The sequence below is a fragment of the Panicum virgatum genome, chromosome 7K (genome assembly GCF_016808335.1).
Source record: "Panicum virgatum strain AP13 chromosome 7K, P.virgatum_v5, whole genome shotgun sequence".
Lineage (NCBI taxonomy): Eukaryota > Viridiplantae > Streptophyta > Magnoliopsida > Poales > Poaceae > Panicum > Panicum virgatum.
Window position 1 is genome coordinate 3,921,918 of NC_053142.1, and position 19,446 is coordinate 3,941,363.

At 46.7% G+C, this 19,446-nt stretch overlaps 2 protein-coding genes and 1 long non-coding RNA gene across 7 annotated transcripts in view; 1 reads left to right on the forward strand and 2 right to left on the reverse strand.

The window, feature by feature from the left end:
* Positions 1–10,427, forward strand: part of LOC120639608 (fatty acid amide hydrolase) — a 10,660-nt gene extending 233 nt beyond the window's left edge. The window contains exons 1-18 of one of the 5 annotated variants that reach the window (XM_039915477.1): positions 1–2,510; positions 2,598–3,658; positions 3,745–3,810; positions 4,045–4,132; positions 4,220–4,349; positions 4,494–4,571; positions 4,658–4,805; positions 5,245–5,357; positions 5,443–5,518; positions 5,816–5,887; positions 6,059–6,095; positions 7,927–7,941; positions 8,267–8,347; positions 8,413–8,496; positions 8,870–8,973; positions 9,120–9,212; positions 9,566–9,634; positions 10,145–10,427. The exon at positions 1–2,510 is cut by the window's left edge and continues 206 nt beyond it. In XM_039915477.1, the coding sequence (XP_039771411.1) occupies positions 4,058–4,132; positions 4,220–4,349; positions 4,494–4,571; positions 4,658–4,805; positions 5,245–5,357; positions 5,443–5,518; positions 5,816–5,887; positions 6,059–6,095; positions 7,927–7,941; positions 8,267–8,347; positions 8,413–8,496; positions 8,870–8,973; positions 9,120–9,212; positions 9,566–9,634; positions 10,145–10,220 (1,251 nt within the window). In that variant the 5' untranslated portion in view covers positions 1–2,510; positions 2,598–3,658; positions 3,745–3,810; positions 4,045–4,057 and the 3' untranslated portion in view covers positions 10,221–10,427. Of the gene's footprint in view, positions 2,511–2,597; positions 3,659–3,744; positions 3,811–4,044; positions 4,133–4,219; positions 4,350–4,493; positions 4,572–4,657; positions 4,806–5,244; positions 5,358–5,442; positions 5,519–5,815; positions 5,888–6,058; positions 6,096–7,926; positions 7,942–8,266; positions 8,348–8,412; positions 8,497–8,869; positions 8,974–9,119; positions 9,213–9,565; positions 9,635–10,144 lie in introns of those variants that run through there. The other 4 variants (XR_005661516.1, XR_005661515.1, XM_039915475.1 and 1 more) reach the window with 4 other exon arrangements.
* LOC120639610 lies at positions 8,059–9,125 on the reverse strand. The gene is made up of 2 exons (XR_005661517.1): positions 8,889–9,125; positions 8,059–8,297 (listed from the first exon to the last, which is right to left on the reverse strand). It is a non-coding gene; the product is annotated as an uncharacterized LOC120639610 (long non-coding RNA).
* Positions 10,428–16,058: 5,631 nt separating the features above from the next.
* The window catches only part of LOC120639612, a 51,718-nt gene continuing 48,330 nt past the window's right edge, over positions 16,059–19,446 (reverse strand). The window contains exons 2-4 of the mRNA XM_039915478.1: positions 17,316–18,930; positions 17,073–17,147; positions 16,059–16,964 (exon numbers count right to left, since the gene is read on the reverse strand). Of these exons, the coding sequence (XP_039771412.1) occupies positions 16,506–16,964; positions 17,073–17,147; positions 17,316–18,930 (2,149 nt within the window). The 3' untranslated portion in view covers positions 16,059–16,505. The remainder of the gene's footprint in view (positions 16,965–17,072; positions 17,148–17,315; positions 18,931–19,446) is intronic.

Here is a 19,446-nt window from a genome sequence, read left to right on the forward strand (position 1 = left end):
GATGGGGGGCGGCGGCGGGGCGGCGGCCCCCCTCTTCTCTCAGATCCGCACGGCCCCGCTCCCGGCCAGCCCCACCCCCGCAGCGCTGTCGCCGCCCGCGCCCGCCTTCCCCGCTTGCGCAACCCACCGCCCGATCCCTCCGCGTGGGCTCCCAGGCGGCGTGCGGCGCGGCGGCCGGGGCGCGCATGGTCCCTCCCCTCCTGCCCCTTCGGCCCGCGCCTCCGCGCGCTCCTCGCCCCCTTCCTCGCCTCTCTCACCAAGTCTCTCTCCTTCCTGCCTCCGCCCGCCGACCTCCCCGATGCCGTGTGCGCCCTCGCCCCCTACCTCCCCCGAGCTGTCGCCTGCGTCGCCACCTCCGCCGCGGGGCGCCTCGCGGAGCACAGCTTCGTCCTCGCCCTGCCTCCACCCGCGCGGCCGCGCCGGATTCGCCTCCTCCCGCGCCCTCCGCCTCTGCACACCATCCATGGCCTCCCCTCCCCCCCACCCACCCCATTGCGCGGCGGCGCTCCTCCTCCTCTCGAGGTCCGCCACCTCCTCGGCGCCGCTGATGTATTCATCTCCGGTGAGTACGCCCCTGCCCCCCCTCGTTTCCTCTGAAGACTCGATCCACGTGCTCTGTCCGTCCTTGCGGCTGTTGTCTTCAATCGATCCCCACAGGAGCTTGGGTGCTGTCGGATTCGTGGTCTCTCGGTCATAGATGCTTCTTCTCTCGCAGGAGATGAGCGTCTATAACATCAGGATCAACCAAAGGCTACTGGACTGCACATATTGCGGCCAACCCCTCCGGCCTGACACTTTGGATGGCAAAGCGTGGAAGGTGGGTGAGATCTGAGATGAGATCCCCGGTCCGGCCGCAAAGTTTTTGTTTTCCTAGCTGCTCAACTTCATTCCTTCTGGGCCTTGTAGTGCGCTGGCGTCCACATCTTCTGTCGTGCCTGCGTCAGCCGCCACGAACAGGCATGTATATCCTACTGCTCTTCGCTGGACCAAATCATCAGTAAGATGAAGTTTAAATGCAATTGCTGCGACTCTGAATACATCCCCTACCACGAGATTGAGGGACACATGTGCGACATCAACATCCTTGTCCATCACGAGTTTTTCGCCGTTCGTGACTATGGAGAGTGCATCATCGACACAAGTGCCCTTGTGTGTTCTGAATGCCGGCTTCCTCTCCGACCTCCCATTTTCAGGGTGAGTTCAGCTCTGACTTGATCTGATCTGATCTGACCAAATTAATTTGGATGCAGTTTGGTTTGATTTGGTTTTGGCTTCATGCTATCCTAACCTTGTTACAACATCTCCTTAAATACATGCACGTTTGTAGCATCTGCTACCATCGTGGTGATATCGCCAACTACCGTCACTGCCACGAGCTCGACTACCTGGTCGAAGGTATCTCGGTGGAATGTGAGGCTTGCAAAGAATACCTTCCATTCTCTACCTTGGCTTCACACCAGCTGGACGATTGCTCATTCAGGCAGACATTGCCAAAGATTGCCCCAGGCATGCCTCCCATGTTTAACCTCAGGATTAGCCTTTCCATCAGGCCTCAGGCTCTATCCTCTATCAACACACGCAAGTAGAAGTTTTGTTGTGTAATATTGACATTGGCAACACTTGGGATCACACAAAGGTGAATAACGTCCATAACCCTAGCTGGATGTGGACTTAAGTAGTGCCCAAGTTCCTTCCGTGGCCGCCCATCCGGACCAGCCTGATGTAGGTACACCTTGAGCATGAAACTTGGAAGATCAGGTTTAGCCTCAGCATCACCAAGCCAAACAAAGTATAGGCCTGTTTCTGCAATGAAGAAAATAAAGTATTACTCTTGGCCCTCTAAAACAACGCCCGTTCCATAACGGGCCAAGAGGATATATTCTTTGTAATCTTCATAACTTGTATTCTTATTGAAAAACCCATGATGGTCTATCAGATGAGAGGCCAACGTATTCCAGAAAAACGGCTTCTGTCTACACATAGACATCGGACACATGAGTTCTCTGAGATTGTAAGACCGGGCATGTTTCATGTAGTTAGCTGGAGTTAAATTTGCACCACAGCGATGAGGGCAATCAATCACACCGGCCATGACTCTGCTGTCCAAACCAACTACTCGAACGCAGGGATGAGATGTGGCACTAGAGTGTGCTCTTGAGCATGAATTGCACAGTAGTTGGCCACATGCTTCATCCAAAGACCCTGCGGTCAATGTGCACTAACGAAACAACAAAACAAAAGGAGAATAAGAATAATGCTCTGATGACAAAGTTCCAACCATCGACATCAGAAGAATGATTGGAACCTGGTAAGCTCCGTCAAGAAGACGGGGCTGTCGGCAACTGCTGCAAGAAAGGTTCAGGCGGATAAACATCTTCCGGATCCGCCGGCGGATCCAGGTGCACTCTCCCTCCGTCCGTTGCGCTGCGCGGATCCGGAAGATATTTATCCGCCTGGACATTTCTTGCAGCGGTTGCCGACAACCCCGTCTTCTTGACGGAGCTTACCAGGTTCCAATCATTCTTCTGATGTCGATGGTTGCAACTTTGTCATAGGAGCATTATTCTTATTCTCCTTTCGTTTTGTTGTTTCGTTAGTGCACATTGATCGCAGGGTCTTTGGATAAAGCATGTGTCTAGCTACTATGCAATTCATGCTCAAGAACGCACTCTAGTACCATATCTCATCCCTGCTTCCGAGTAGTTGGCTTGGACAGCAGAGTCATGGCCGGTGTGATTGATTGCCCTCATCGCTGTGGTGCAAACTTAACTCCAGCTAACTACATGAAACATGCCCGGTCTTGCAATCTTAGGGAACTCATGTGTCCGATGTCTATGTGTAGACAGAAGCCATTTTTCTGGAATACGCTGGCCTCTCATCTGATAGACTATCATGGGTTTTTTTAATGAGAATACAACTTATGAAGGTTACAAAGAAGATATCCCCTTGATCTGTTATGAAATGTGCGTTGTTTTAGAGGGCCAAGAGGAATACTTTATTTTCTTTATTGCAGAAACATGCCTATACTTTGTTTGGCTCGGTGATGCTAAGACTAAACCTGATCTTCCAAGTTTCATGCTCAAGGTGTACCTACATCAGGCTGGTTCGGATGGGCGGCCACGAGAGAAACTTGGGCACTACTTAAGTCCACATTCAGCTAGGGTTATGGACGTTATTCACCTTTGTGTGATCCCAAGTGTCGCCAATGTCAATATTACACAACAAAGCTTCTACTTGCGTGTGTTGATAGAGGATAGAGCCTGAGGCCTTGATGGATTATTGAACTCTAGTTGGTTGTGAGGAACTGTGAAAGGGACGTGATGATGATTTTGTGGTGCGTGTCCTAATGGACTTTGATGGATTATTGTGTTTGTGTACTTTGAACAACAATGTTGTGTAATTTGTTGAAACCTACTATGTCTGTACGATTAGTACCTTTGTGTAAATTTCTTGCTAGTTAATTACGAAGCTTGAGCTTTTGTTTGTATATGACTTGGAAACTGCTGCAGCAGTTTACCGAGATAGAATCAGTCCAGACCCTATATTCTTGACAGCAGAATCTTCCTCAACTGGTGGATTTTATGCCATCAATAGAAGAGGGCAGGTTTTGCATGCCACAGTTAATGATGCAACTGTTGTGCCTTTTGTCAGCGGTCAAGTATGATCTTCTGTACTTCTGGACTCCCCTTTCTTATCTATGTATCAGATACTTCTTTTAAGTTTTAAAACAATTTTGGTATACAGTTAAACAACCTTGAGCTCGCGGTAAATCTTGCCAAGAGGGCTAATCTTCCTGGTGCTGAGAATTTGGTAAGCTCCATTACTGAGATGACTTATGTGGATGCTATTTTGTTGGCCATGCTTTCTTGGCTGTTTTGATGCTCATTTGCTCAAGAGGAAACTAATATGGATTAGCAAACTGTGTGATCCAAATTTGCCTTTGTAAATGAACGGTGCATCTGGGAAAAAATAGCTTCAAAATAACATGTAGACATTCATGCGCTTGTCAAAGAAACTACTTTTCATACATATTCCATTTCTCAGTTCTCAGACATTCATGCTCCCTTTCCTTTACTGGAAGATCCGTGACTTCGCACATGCATACCGCTCAGGGATCACAACCCCATCAGTTGTAAGTAGTTCACTGGACAGAGTACTTGCATGCTTCTCTGGTGGCGCTCCTGCATCTCTGCTGTTTTGACTCTGATTGGTGACATAGGTTGCTGAGCATGTCATTGCGGGGGTGGAAGAGTGGAACAACAAGAAGCCTCCAATGCCAATGTTAATATATTTTAATGCAGATGATCTCAGGAGGCAAGCTGAGGCTTCCACAAAAAGATTTGAGCAAGGTTTGCCACAACTTGACTATATTGATTCTCTTTATTAGTGTGGACCAATTCATGATAATGCAGATGGATTGGATGGCTTCAAGTAGAAATTCCATTTAGAACTCTCATCCATCCAGTTTTCATGACATCGCTACTCATGCCCAGGAAACCCGTTGTCCATTTTGGATGGGATCTTTGTTGCCATTAAGGATGACATCGACTGTTTCCCATATCCAACGAAGGGTTAGTTTGATTCACTGAAGCTATCATTTGTTGCTGTGTCACTGTTCAGGTGGGACAAAACACATTATGTTTTCTTTGGATGGCAGGTGCTACAACATTTTTTGACCAAATCCACACTGTGGAGAAAGATGCAGTCTGTGTCGCTCGGTTGTGGAAATGTGGAGTCATCTTTATTGGGAAAGCAAACATGCACGAGCTTGGTCTTGGAGTAACTGGAAACAATCCAAATTATGGGTATGATCAATAATTGACAATTACCCATTCTATTTAAGTTGTCCACACTTTATGTAGTTGTTTTTCTATTTGAAGCCAAAGGATATATGTTTTTTTTGTCTACTCATATGTGGGTAAAACAAATATCCTTGCTTGTTAGACATTCAGAGCACAAGAGAAATGTCAGATATCGTTTACGTGATTTTCTTGCTGCTCCTAAAGTTCGCTAAAACAAATGGTTTCCTAAGTACTTCCTAAAAGCAAACTCCATTGACCTTGAAATAAAGCTTAGTTGAATCAGAATTCTGACCTTACTCTTAAAGGTACAAAAGAAAAGTGGAACCCAGAATTGCCATTTATTTCAATGATCACATGATCAGATAATTTTTCATCTGGCTCGCTGTTCTTATGCTATATATTTTGTCATTTTATCTTCACTTTCTGTTAACTTATCTTGCAGGACAGCAAGAAATCCACATTCTGTCGATAGATATACTGGTGGTTCTTCATCTGGTCCTGCTGCATTAGTCTCATCGGGGTTATGCTCAGTAGCGATTGGGACAGATGGTGGAGGTTTGTACATGTAGAACTGTGGTATTGATTGTCGCTAGATTCTCATCAGTAGTGGTCTTTGATTGCTACCTTATCTCTGCAACAGGTTCAGTTAGAATTCCATCTGCGCTTTGTGGTATTGTTGGTCTCAAGACAACATACGGGCGGACCGATATGACCGGGTAATAAAGAAAAGTTCCATTTTATCGAATATTTACCAGAGTTGTTCTTTTACCAGTCATGTCTGTTATATGCGGATTAGACAACCTTCCAATATTACTAAAATAAGCTGCTCTACTCACAAGTTAGCATCCACTGTGTTCTGAAACTGTGTATGCTTTTATTTTGCTGGTCCTGTCTAACAATCAATCAAATCAGACAACTTAGTCGCTACATGCAGTTATCTTGTACTGAATATCATTAGAAATTTTTCAAAGTCGTGCAGTTTCTTGTTGTATAATTAGATATCTTATTTGCAGGGTACTTTGTGACTCTGGGACCGTTGAAGTTGCTTCTCCTCTTGCAGCGACAGTCGAGGATGCTATGCTAGTGTAAGAAGCTCTGTGTGCTATATGATACCGTTAAGTTTATCTTCTTGTTGATAAAGTTGAAAGTTTTGTAACTTTTTTTTTTGCTTTAGTGATATAAGGCAGGTGTCATTAGGTATGACTATTCTGTTGATAAAACTGGATATCTGTTAACTTTATTGTATGGCGTTTCAGGTATTCTGCAATAGAAGGCTCAAGACCAATGGATAATGTTATGGACGCTGATGGGATCGAGAGGAGAGAGTGCCGAGGGAAGCGGCGGAGGCGCTACAGTACCCGCGGCGCTACAGTACCGCGGGTACTGTTCACGGGAGGCTGCGAGGGCGAGCGAGCGGCGGCTAGGGTTGGGGGTGCTGGGAACGCCGGCCGCGGGGCTTCGCCCACGGCCGGCAAGAGAGAAGGTATTTCCTTCTAATCTCTTGCTTGATTAGATTGATACATCTCCTCTCCTTATATAGAGAGGTTTACTTAACCCCTAAGCAAGCGACTAATTAACCCTAATGGGCTAAGGCCCAATAGGCCCTTGACTCCTCTAACACTACACCCCACCTGGACATGCAGCTCGTCCTCGAGCTGCAACCTAATGATGACGCTGATGATTCGACTCGATATAAACCTAACACCTAAAAACAAGCCTTTTACATCTCGGCTTATTTTATTATTCTCAACCTGAAATAGACTGGGACTCTTTATTTTTGTGGCCTCCTGAACAGAAGGTGAACACCATCTACGAACCGGACCTGTACGTCTACAGCCACCCGGATCCCAGGGAGACCATCGGAATGAGAGGGGAGGATAGGTATGGCCACCGGAAACTAGTCGCAACAGCGACCAGCGGAGACGTCCTCGTGGCGGCCGGTGACGGAACGTGATGGCGCTAGGCGATGTGCCTCCGCCGATGACAAGGAGGAAAGCGCCTCCCTTATCGCTGCTATAGGATTGGAGTTCGCTACCCAACGCGCGCTTGAAGACAGCAGCGAGTTGGCGCGAGCGCTGGTGGCCTTCCGACAGGACAAGGTCGCGCCCCCATTTGCCGAGGTCGCGCCCCCAATTGCCGAGGTCGATCGCTGTCAAAGCCGCCTCTTGCATCTCCAAGCGCATCTTCTGCAGCCGTCGCCGCGTTAGGAGGCCGCGTGCTGCAGCCTGCAGCCGCACCGCCGCCTGGATGAATGAAGCCGCTTGGTCCTGTTGCTCCTTGCGCATCACGCGGACGAGCCGTCGCGCCAAGAACTTGCGCGTTGCCGCTTGTAGGTGCACGACCACCTTTCTCTTTCGCTCAAGTTGTATCATCTCCTGGAGAGCGGCTTGTATCTGGACTATTGTAACCCTTACGTCGGCGCACAAATCCTTGGTGATCGGCAGGGTCGGCGAAGACGTTGGGGGTGCCGTGGACAGCGTGGCGGCGGCCGTCGATGAAGAACTCGCCAGGGTTGTAGATCCGTACCCTGGCATCCCATAGGGCATGGACGCCGCAGGGTTCGACGTCGGCGGCGGTTGAAGGCGCGACTCCATAGAGGTGATGCGTGCCTCCATGCGCGTCTCCATGTCCCCCATGCTGCTCAGTAACTTCGCCTCCATGCGCGTCTCCATGTCGCTCATGCTGCTCAGCAGCTTGGTCATCTGGGCGGCCCGACCCTCCATGGTTGGCGGCGGCGGTGGTGGCTCGGACTTGTCGTCGCCTGGCATAGCTGATACCAGATTGTTATGGCTGTTGTTGGGATTGAGATCGTGAGAGAGGGAGAGGGCGGCGGTTGCTATCGTGATACAGTACCCGCGCTGCTACAATACCGTGCGGGGTACTGTTCACGAGATGGAGGGCTGCGAGCGGCGGCTAGGGTTTTGGGCGCCGGGAACGCCGGCCGCGGGGCTTCGCCTACGGCCGGCAAGAGGGAAGGGATTTCCTTCTAATCTCTTGCTTGATTAGATTGATACATCTCCTCTCTTTATATGGAGAGGTTTACTTAACCCCTAAGCAAGCGACTAATTAACTCTAATGGGCTAAGGCCCAATAGGCCCTTGACTCCTCTAACAGATAAGATAAGCTTACCCTTAGACCAGTAAGATATTATGTTCTTATATTTCCTTCCCATTAAAATACCTAGAATTCTAGTATGCCTTTCATGTCAGTTGTATGCTGTCAGATCATAGCAGTCAGTCAGTTTTAAGCAGTTTGCTTTGAAATGACAGCAGATCGAAAAGCTTTGTTTCCATAGCTAAGTTTATATCTACATGCTATGTTAATCATAGTACAGTGAAATTTTATACCTTCTGCATTGTTCCACAAAAATGAAGCATGGTTTAACATGATAACATTTGATTCTGAATTTAATGCATCTGATCAAGCTCACAACTTCTGTGTTTCTGTTTCTTTCCTCTCTGCAGTCACCGCTGTGTGTTCCAAATTTGTTATCGCCTGAGAACAGCAATATCCTGGGATCAGTTAAAATAGGACAATATACAGAGGTACATATTTTCACTTTAAAAGTTATTTTGGTATGCCTATTCTAAAGTGAAATTTTCTTCTGTAGTGGTTTCATGATGTTTCTGATCGTGAGATATCGAGTATATGTGAGGATGCACTTAAACTTCTTTGTAGCACTTTTGGATGTCAAGTAAGCCCATTTCTATCTCAACAACTTGGATGATTATAATGCACGATTTTTAACATTTCTACTAGTCGAATTGTGAACTTATATTTACATATTGATAATAGCAGCTACAATATATCATTCTCCTTAAGATGGACAAGCCCTTCTGAGAATAGAAACGCCAATGTAGTGTAGTGATGTGGCTTTTGATCAAATGCCATTAGACTTCAATTAATGATTATAAAAAGGGTAAATTATGAAATGTATCTGTTTACTTCATTTGCACTTCACAGTTTCTCATAACTGATTATTGAGCTGATCATGTGGTATCGATTATATGCACGTTCAGCTCTTCTTTGACATCTCAGCTAACAAGTCCTGATTTACATCTTTCAAGATAAAAGAGATAATATTACCAGAGCTTGAAGAGATGCGTACTGCCCATGTTGTCTCAATTGGCTCAGAATCATTCTGTGACCTGAATCCTCATTACAAAGCAGGGTACCTATCAGTTTGATGGATACCAGTTTCGCAATGTTATCCTCAGCAGTAGTTGTTAGACATTTTCTTCCAAGGGAAAATAATTCTTGAAACTATTGGCCCACAGCATTAATTGTTTATCCTAAGCAAAATATTTCCTCTTCCAGAAGAAGAACTGAATTTACGCTGGATACTCGAACAAGTTTGGCACTTTTCGGGTCATTCTCTTCAACTGATTATGTGGCTTCTCAATGCATAAGGTGATCTTATGACTTCATTTTGTTCTTTTCTCTTATCTTGATTTATACAATCGAGTCTAAACTAAAAAGATCTGTTGCTGACCTATGCCAACACTCTCACATTTCAACTGGTCAGCCGAACACGCTAGAGAAGCGGTTCACTGAGCCAACCCGGGTTCGAGTCACGGCACAATCTTTTTAAGACAAAAATCAGGGGGAGAGACCTCCCCCTGGTCGAGTTTTTTTTAATCTGTTGCTGACCTACTATGTCAATAATGACTGGGGCCTCCAGATACTTGTGTTCAGTTGTAATTTTTTTCTCCTATATTGTGCTAATCATGCGCTTAGTGCACCTTCTTATTTTGCTTAAACAGGAGGAGGATAATGCACTACCACATGGAAGCTTTCAAGAAGGTTGATGTCATAGCAACTCCTACAACTGGGTAATAGATGCAGAAAGTTTCTTTATAATTCATCCATGTGTATGACATAAAAAATCACATCTCTAAAGTTTTAAAGTACTCTCGTAATATTATAATCTAATGATAATATTTTCACATGACTAATCTAAACAGTTACATTTCTGTATATCAGTGGTCAAACCTGTGGAATTTTGACCTTGGAGCGATAGAGTAAAATGTAAAGTGGTCGTTTGAGTTTTATCTTACGTGGAAGTTAATCAGTGTGGTATCAGAATGGTCAGATATGCAGTAGCTTAACTTAAGTGAAGTGCATCATGCTAGACAATATCCCTAAATTCATATTCGATAATCCACAAATAGACAGGAATAAGTGACAACTAATCTGCAAGTATCTATCTATGTTCCCTAGAAAGATGGTGCACCTCAAAGTTTACATGATTATTTTACATACAAGAAGCTTTATATACCTTACCTCTAAGGAAGTGCGTTCTCAATTGCTGTAAGAACTAAGCAACTGCGCTATTTTGCCAGCATGACTGCACCAAAAATACCACCAAGTGCTCTGAAGTCAGGAGAATCTGATTACGTTGTGTCAGGTAAATCATGAGCAGGATATTATATTTTGGGCATCTCACTTAGCTCTTTGACATGTGAAAAAAGAGTTTATGACAAGTCTTCGTGTTTTCCACAATCTGTGCTTTCATACTGGAGTAGCCATCCTACATTATTAGGAGGTTGTGTTACATGTATTATGTATATTGGTATTTTAGATCGCAACGCTCAAATAAATGACATCTAGGCATTATACACTGCACTGCTGCACCGTAGTATCTTCGATGAATCGAATCTCGTATATGTTGAGATTAGGACGAAATAGATGGAAGCCTTTGGCAACGGCATAAACATTCAAGATGCAAGCAAATTAAACAAACGCTAGCAGTAACTTTTTGTTAGATTATGTCGATTACGGTGAAGAATACCAGCAAACAAAAAAAGATTACGGTGAAGAAAAGCAAACCAAAAAACTTGAAGGAATGAACAGTAAATTATATGCGAGCTCCTTGCAAACTTGTGTCCGGTGGTCGTAATCATCATGTGACGGTTCCTTCCCACCGCCACGGAGGCAAAACCAGTGCTTGGTGTTTGCCACTGACAAGCCGGCCACCGAAATAACTGGGCCCACATGCCAATGTGCGATGCGGGAGGCGCGGCACCGCACGGGTTCGTTCGTGCGTGGTGTGGGTGTATCGCGTTCGCGTGGCTCACGTATCTATCCATCCATAGTTAAAATAGTCAATTTGGATGTCTCTCGCTCCTATCGACTATCATATATATACTACCTTTATTTTAAATTGTAGCTCCTTTAACTTTTTTGATATTAAGTTGAATAAGACGAGTGGTCAAATTTGGATTAAAAAACTAAAATCACCTATAATTTAAAACAGAGAGAGTAGATATTTTATTTTTTTATTATATAATTACAACTCAGACACTTAAAATACATGCACACTCAAAATTTTAGATATTATGAAATATATTGCTTTTTGTTGAAACTATTTAATGTTGAGAAATAGGCAAACACGCATAGGCAAAATACCTCCGGTGTTGGAGGTATGCATAGGCAACACAACCATGTCTGCAAAAAATGACAACATTAATGCCCTATTTCAATGTTTCTAACATTGTTTATATTCCCCGTCTCAAATTATTAGTCATTTTGGTATTTCTAGATACGTCAATTTTATTATACACTTATACATGACATACCTAAATGCATGGTAAAAACTATGCATCTAGAAAAATCAAAACAACTAATAATTTGAAATAAATAAAGTATTTTCTATCAAACTTACCTATAGAAATGGAGAGGAAAAACAAGTCGCAACCACCATCTTTCTATTCTATAGTCTCTGATCGATGTCCTCTCTCTCTCCTCTTTTACCTTTAGTTCACGTATAAGGTGTCCTCGAGCCATCTTTGAGCGGGTAGGGCATATGCATAGTTAGAGCATCTCCAGTAATAACTCATCCTTTTGGTCTCTACTTTTTTAAATAGGGACTCCTATTTTCTGGGGCTATAATTTTTAGCGGCAACTCCAGCAATAGTTCTTATATATTTTAGCCCCTACTCTCTTATGACAAGTGGACCCCACCCGTCAGGGTCTCATCAAAATTCTTTTACTTTTTTTTTCTCTCTCCCAAAATATCTCCCCCTCCCTCTGGTTGTGACTTGCGCTCTCTCTCTCGTCTCTCTCCCCCCAAGATCTCTCTTGCAGCGGAGGGCATGGAGGAGCAGGGGGTGTCGCCGCCGTACCAGCCCGAGGCGGAGGCATGGAGGAGCGGGGGGCGGCGCCGCCGTACCGACCCACGGCGGGGGCGTGGAGGAGCAGGGGAGGCGCCGCTGGCCCAGCCCGCGGCGGGGGCGTGGAGCAGGGGCGGCGCCGCCGGCCCGATCCGCGACGGCGGTGCGTAGGAGCCATGCTCGGAGCTCCGCCGCGAGGTTGCAGCTCCGGCCGGCCGAGGGCGGGAGCTCCGCGCGCGTGCAAGCTGGTGGGCCATCAGTGCTTCCCCAGTTCCGCGGCGCGCCAGCGAGTTGGAGCGGCGGCGCCGCCGGCCCGGTCCACTGCGGCGGCGTGCATGAGCAGGGGCGACGCGGCCAGCCCAGTCTGCGGCGGCGCGCAGGAGCTTGGTGGCAGTGGCAGCGCTTCGGGGATGGCTGAGGCTGACCGGCGGCCGCGGCTGGCTGCGGCGGTGTCGCTCTCCGACCCCGAGCGCAGGCGGCGCACGCAGGCCGAGGCCGCGGGCGGTGGCGACAAGGGGGCCGTCCGCGCCTACTTCAACTCGACGGAGTTCGAGTAGTGGCGCAAGATCTACGGGTCGGCGACGGGGTGGAGCTGGACATCCGGGAGGGCCACGCGCAGACGGTGGCCAAGGCGACGGGGTGAGCCGAGTGAGATGGGGTGGCAGCGGCCGGCGCGCCGGCAGGGCTGGCCGAGGAGGTGATGGGGCGAGGGCGGCGGGGTGGTGGTCGGCGCGCCGTCGGGGCGGGGCAGGGAGGTGTCCGGGCGGGGCAGGGAGGCAGAGCGAGATGGGAGGGAGGATCGGGCCCTCCTTTTCCCATGGGCTTGGTACTGTGGCTTAAGAGCCCACTTAAATAGTAGCATATTTAAAAGGCCTGCTGGAGTTCATTTTCTCCCTAAACTCTCAAAATTTAGAGTAGGGGCCCAAATGAGGGTCTGGACTGGAGTTGCTCTTATGAGTTCAAATTACAAGCGTATTGCTCTAACAATCATAACATCTCTTTCAAAAAAGAAGAAAAAAGCAATCATATATGCCATGGTCACGCGAACTATTTAGATATGCGCCTTAATCTAGTTGCTTAAGGTATACTCCTACATTGCTTTGGCACCGGCGTGTACTACTAGTAGATAATCAATTGTACACTGCTAATTAGGTTCTTGCACAGTAAATTAATTATTAATAACGGGGCGGGGGTGAGGGTGAATCATGTTGCTTGACGGTCCTCCATCCACCCCACGGTTCAGAGTCAGAGGCATTGGATCCCCACCGACCCGGCGCTGTCTCCATCGATATCGACGCTGCAGCACTGGCATATGGCTTCCTCCATCGTGCAGCTGGCCCATGAGCCCACGAACGTCACGCCGGTCCAGTGCACGAGATACCAGCGCCCGCCGCCCAAATTTAGGATATCGGTATTAAAAAAATTTAATAGTATACTTTTTAAACGTGGATTGTAACACATAATTTAGTATTGATAATGTAACTGATCATATTCAATTTATGAATAAATGATATAGTAACAAATTAAATCTGAAATGAATAGAGGATAACATTATAAAATAGAAAATAATAGCATTGATAAGGATCCTTACTGAAGTAATTCAGTCTATATTCACTACTAATTTATCACAAATTTTTCTTACATCAGTTCATCATAAAATTACAAGTATCCACCAATTATAAGAATAAATTCATCAAATATGGAAAAATTCCTCGCGTGGTTGTGCTTGCGGCCTGGCGGGCCTACTGGATGCTGCAGTGCTACCACCCGCCGCCTTCTACCGTGCATGGGGGGTCCTGGCACCAGGTGCTTGTGCGCCGGCTTCGTTGGCGCCTGCTGAGTTGCAGATCCGCCTTCTAGAAAAGCTGGATTTATTTGGAAATCTGTAAAGCTCATATTTACGAGTTTTTCGTAGCTTTTTGAGCTCAAAAAGCTAAACACATCATTTAAAAATTAGTATTGAGTTTTTAGAACCAAATAATCTGCAACAACTTTTCAAAAAAGCTAAAAAAAAAGCTTGAAAACTTCAATTCAAACAAACCAACCCAGAGGCATGCTGGCTACGGCGCGGTCGTGCATAGCTAGTCGGTAGTTTGGTTTGCGGTGGGGCGGTTTGGGTTGCAGTGGGGCGCTGGGCGTGGCTGGCACTTGGCCACCACCATTCAAATATTATAAGTACTTCAAATAATAATCCATACTGGGATCAAATATTAATTACAAGTAGTAAAATAAGTTGTTCCCTGACAAATACTTTAAGTGTTATTACTACTCTAAATTCTCGTCCCTGTTTGAATCAATTTGATCCATGCTTACCCTATAATCTGCATAAAATTCTCCGTTGGAATTTATGATCAACTTCATTGAACAATTAGACCTGGCATTGAGATATACTCGAAATCAAGCATTTTGTGGTCCGTTACTGTGACGATCGCTTTGTGAATCGTCTGTGTGTTTTAAGCGCTTTAATAATAAGTGTCCCTAGGCATGCAAATCTACCAGCTCCACCACTGATTAGAGATCTTGGTAGACCTTGTAGAAATGTTGTTGGCAAGATTAGAGGTAATCACCTACTTCAACATTTTACCATCTCATCATCATAACCCGAGGTCACCTGTCAATGCAAAAATCTAACAACTCCACCAATGAAAGAAAGTTTTTTTTTTAGATTACCCTGTTGTGCCACATTTGGTGCCGCGACAAGTGCAAGCGCCATGCCCCACGCTGGCGGCTGCGATGCATGCAGTGGCACAACAGAGTTGACTTGCCACGCTGCGCAACATGGCATGACTAAAAGGATCATGCCGCAAAAAAAAATCTTGACTTTAAAAAAGGTTAAAAATAAAAAATCCTATAATACCTTAGACATGAAAGCTGAAAACGGCCCGCTGTCTGATATTGAAAAGGCTAGAAAGAAAGAACTGGCAACTAACCTAAATAATATTTGGGCCTTTGAGGAGAATAATGCCAGACAAATATCTAGAGATAGAGAGATCCTAGAAGGTGACAGGAACACAACATATTTTCATGCCGTAGCAAACTAGAGAAATAGGAAAAAAAGAAAGAATTGAAGCTTTAGAAGACCCCCTCTTGTGGTATAGTAGAAGTCTAGAAGATGTGTTGTACCTGTACCTCAATCTGCTAGTGGTTTGGCACCCCAAACCATTACTGAACCGAACCATTTTATAATATATATTATAACACCCCAAACCACCCCACCTCACTATCTTCCAAAATTAAATTAAACCAAACTGCATACCACATCTCAACCAAATTGGACCAGCCCACCTCCGAACCCACAGTTTCAACCCACCTCCAAACCCACAGTTTCAACCCAACTCAACCAAGCTTGAGGATGTTCCGGTGCCGGACCTTGCCGAGGATGGCCATCTCCGCCTCCATCACCCGCGCCGCGTTGCCCTTCAACAGCAGCTTCACGGCCACCACGCCGCCGCGGCCCTTGAGCTCCAGCCGGTCCATGCGCCCCGTGCCGCCGGACCCGATCAGGCTCTCCTCCCCGACGCCGTAGATCTCGTCGGCGTCCAGCTCCAGCGGGTGGAATGACTCCAGTTTCCACTGCCCACAGCCGCCGCGCACCAGGTCGCGACTCATGAGCTCCTCCAACTTGAAGCTCCTGTAGCTCACCAACATGATGCCGGCCATGAGCAGTAACGTCGCGGCCATGAGGACCGCCACGAGCATGGCCGACCTCCTGGCGAGGCCGCCCTTGTGGCCGCCGTCCACGTTGCAGACGCTGCCGCGCACCAGGTCGCGACTCCTGAGCTCCTCCAACTTGAAGCTCCTGTAGCTCACCAACAGGATGCCGGCCACGAGCAGCAGCGTCGCGGCTATGAGGACCAGCACGAACATGGCCGACCTCCTGGCGAGGCCGCCCTTGTGGCCGCCATCCACATTTGGGCCTTTGAGGAGAATAATGCCAGACAAATATCTAGAGATAGAGAGATCCTAGAAGGTGACAGGAACACAACATATTTTCATGCCGTAGCAAACTAGAGAAATAGGAAAAAAAGAAAGAATTGAAGCTTTAGAAGACCCCCTCTTGTGGTATAGTAGAAGTCTAGAAGATGTGCTGTACCTGTACCTTCTCTGTCAACATACATTACATGCATGCATACACATGCATGATTACTAATTCATTATAAAGCAATAGTAATCAGGGGCATACTGAAATAAATCGGAATAGCTTTTTTTTAGACAAATAAAACGGAATAGTTTAGGGCCTTCACATACAACGTGATGTTAATCTGTAGTAATACCGATATACCATGAATAGAAAAATAATTTTTTTTAATATAGATGGCATTTGCATAGCCTTTTGATCGACTCATACCGTATCATAAATGTGATAATCAAGTTAACAACCGGAACATCAGAAAGTTGGAGAAGTCTAGCTTGAAAGTAGCAGCCCAGCTAGAAAAGGCTCACATCCATGATTCTAGCCCATGCGAATGTATGGTTGACAACCGGTTATATACTTATATTCAGTTCAGAACATCAAATCACCCAAACAGAGATACATGCATGTTAGGAGATAGCAACGGATGCCTGCAACTAAGAAATTGGTACTGTATGCTCAGCGGGCACTTGGGCCTTGTAACATGCTACCAGCAGTGCTACCTCGAGCAAAAGCTGCAGAAGCAACTAGAGAGGAAATGGAATAGCCGTGCTTAACGACTCCAATGCCACAGCAAAACATCTCGAACATTTCAAGTCTCGTTTCTGTTTCTGCAACTTCTTTTACCGCCTTTTCAACTTGATGCTGAAAGAAAACCTCGACGTAGCTGCTGTTGCTCTGCACCATCCAAATGATTAGTTCCACTGTAACTCGCCGTATACCTGGGAACTCAGTGTCTGGTGACTTGTACAAATCAAGGATCCTTTTAAGCTTCTGCATGAACACATCCACTTCGAGGTTTTCATTGCGGAGGGCGTCGGCAAAATCGCTTGCCTGAATGGATTTACAGATCTGAACACTGAGACCGACAATGCTCTCCAGTAGTGCGCCCAGCTTGGTCCTCCATTCTTCCAAATTCTGCATACGTGTAGTGTGCATTTAGGGTGAGTTCCTTTCAATAAAAAAACCATGTAGCTAACTAAAGGACAGCTAAAAAAATGAAGGATATATATGTAACTTCCATACATCGTGGGTATGCAGTTCTCCAGCAGATACCGGACCCTCCATTTTCTCCACTTCTAACTTGATTGTTTTCAGCAGCTGTTTGTGATGACAAATTGTAAGAGTACTATATATGTTCCTAAATAGACGAAAGAAGGAGCAATCCAAAACAAGAAATTTAATGAAAAGTGTGAGTAGACCTTAGTGTATATATACTTGCACGCATACACCAAAAGAAAAAACAAAGATGCATGCATGTGAATTTACCAGAGGTAGCTGGCTGTCGATTGTCCTATTATAATGAGCATGCTCTGGTTTAGAGTTCACACGTAAACTCCCCAAGAGTTTTGCAACCATAGTTCTGAGCTCTGTAGAGTCAGAAGAGAGCATCTCCACAAGTTGCTGTATGTTTTCAGGCTTCAGTTCTTCTAGGATCTTCCAAGCAATGCTTGTGCTGTCCACGGCAAGCATGACTAATGCTTCAACAGCAGACTTAGCTAGCTCTACTCTGCTAGATGGAGTTGCAGTTTCAGGAACAAGGAATGAAACAAGCTTCTTGACTATTCGGGGCGAACTCCCAATCTCTTCCTTTCCTATCTCATCCAAAGCTAAGCAGGCAACAACTCCAATTGCTTCAGTGAGTAGCTTTGTATGGCTGTTAGGATGTTCTAGTATCTTTCTGATGTTCCTGAGAACATGGAGGTTCTCGGAGGTTTTGCACCTAAGCACCCTCCCGGCATCACCGGTAGTTCTGACCAGCTTGTGCAAGACCTGAACTGCCTCCTCAATGATTTCTTCTATTACTGGAGACCATGAGATTGAGCTGCTGTCAATGTCATCACTAACAGCTGTAAGGTCCACAATGCTTGACATCACGTGGTCATCGGCATCCGTCACCTTCTTACAGTTGTCTGGATTGTCCATGACCTTATTGAGGATTTTCACACCAAGCCATGTGAGCTCGATGCTCACATTGCTGGAGCTTTGGGGATTTCTCCGGGCCATGGCCGTGGTTGTCTTCAAAGTAAGCAACGAGGACACCATGTGCAACGCTCCTGGGAAGCTCTCAACCAGGAGGTCCGGAGAGAGCCACAACACCACGTTGGCTGCATGCCCTCGAGTGTTCTCTTCCTCCCTCGTCTTGTTCTTCAGTCCTAGCATACTGACCACACTCGCCACCGTGTCGGAGGAAGCCCGTAGCCTCATCAGCGCCAACCCTCTGTACTTGTGCACACTGAGGATGCGGTCGAGAATCCGGACGCCGACGAGTCGGTCGGCCACCGAGTTGGACCTTACCATCTCCATTGCGAAGCTGACCATGTCCATGTTCATGGCTTCACGCACGCTCCCACCGCAACATTTCATGTAGGTGTCGAGCATGTAGCGCTTGATTATCTGCACCCCTGAAGAGCCGAGCTGGTATGTCATGCTGAGCTTCAACACCTGCTGGACATCGGTGACGAGCATGGTGTCGGCGAGGAAGGAGGCCAGGCCCTGCGCGAGCACAAGCCCGTAGAACAGGTTGAGGGACCCCCTGATGCTCTTGTGGTCGCTGCTGCCTTGGTCCGCCGGCTCGACGTAGTCCTGCCGGCTCAGGCGCAGTGCGGCCAGGACGATGGAGGTGAAGCCCGCCGCGAACTGTGCCAAGGTGAAGCCCGACGAGAGGATCTTGGCGAAGAAGATCCGGCAGGTGCAGCAGCGCCTGGACGTTAGGAATGATGCGATCGCCGCCCCGAGGCCTGCGGTTCCTCGCTCCGGGTTGGTGCGGTGTCTTTCCCAGCTTCCATGCTCCATGGCCTCGATTTTCTCGGTCTGTGCTGCCACAACTTCCGGGGCGTTGAGGATGAACGTATCCTCTGCATCCACAGCACTGCTGAAAAGTCTGCCATTTGCAAATAAAGCGCGCACTTTATTAGTTTAATTTGCAGCCAAGTGAGAGTGTCGCATAACAAGATTTAAACAGAGATTTGCATTTATATTAAAATTAAACAAGATGAAAATAATTAAGTGCACGGACATGGTCTCCACATAAAGAGTAGTGGAGAGGACAAGAAAGGATAGAGGAAGGGGATGACATGTGGGTCCGGATGTCAGTGAGTGGAGTGAGAGGATCATAGAGGGGCATTGTACGGTAGTACAGACGCCTACATGTGGGCTCGAGATCGTTGAAGATGTAGAAAATAGCATGTTTCAGGGTTCAAACGAATTGTAATAGCATCGCTCGGAAAATGTGAATTGTAATGGCAAATCAGAGAACTTGAAAAATTTTAATAGCGTGGATCCAATTATCCCTTGCTTTAGTTGCGCTCTGAAACTGACATTGGGAGACATCGGGAGGGTCATTTTTTGGATGCTACTTGTCTATGTTTATGACCAGACTTGACATTTGGGCTCGCCT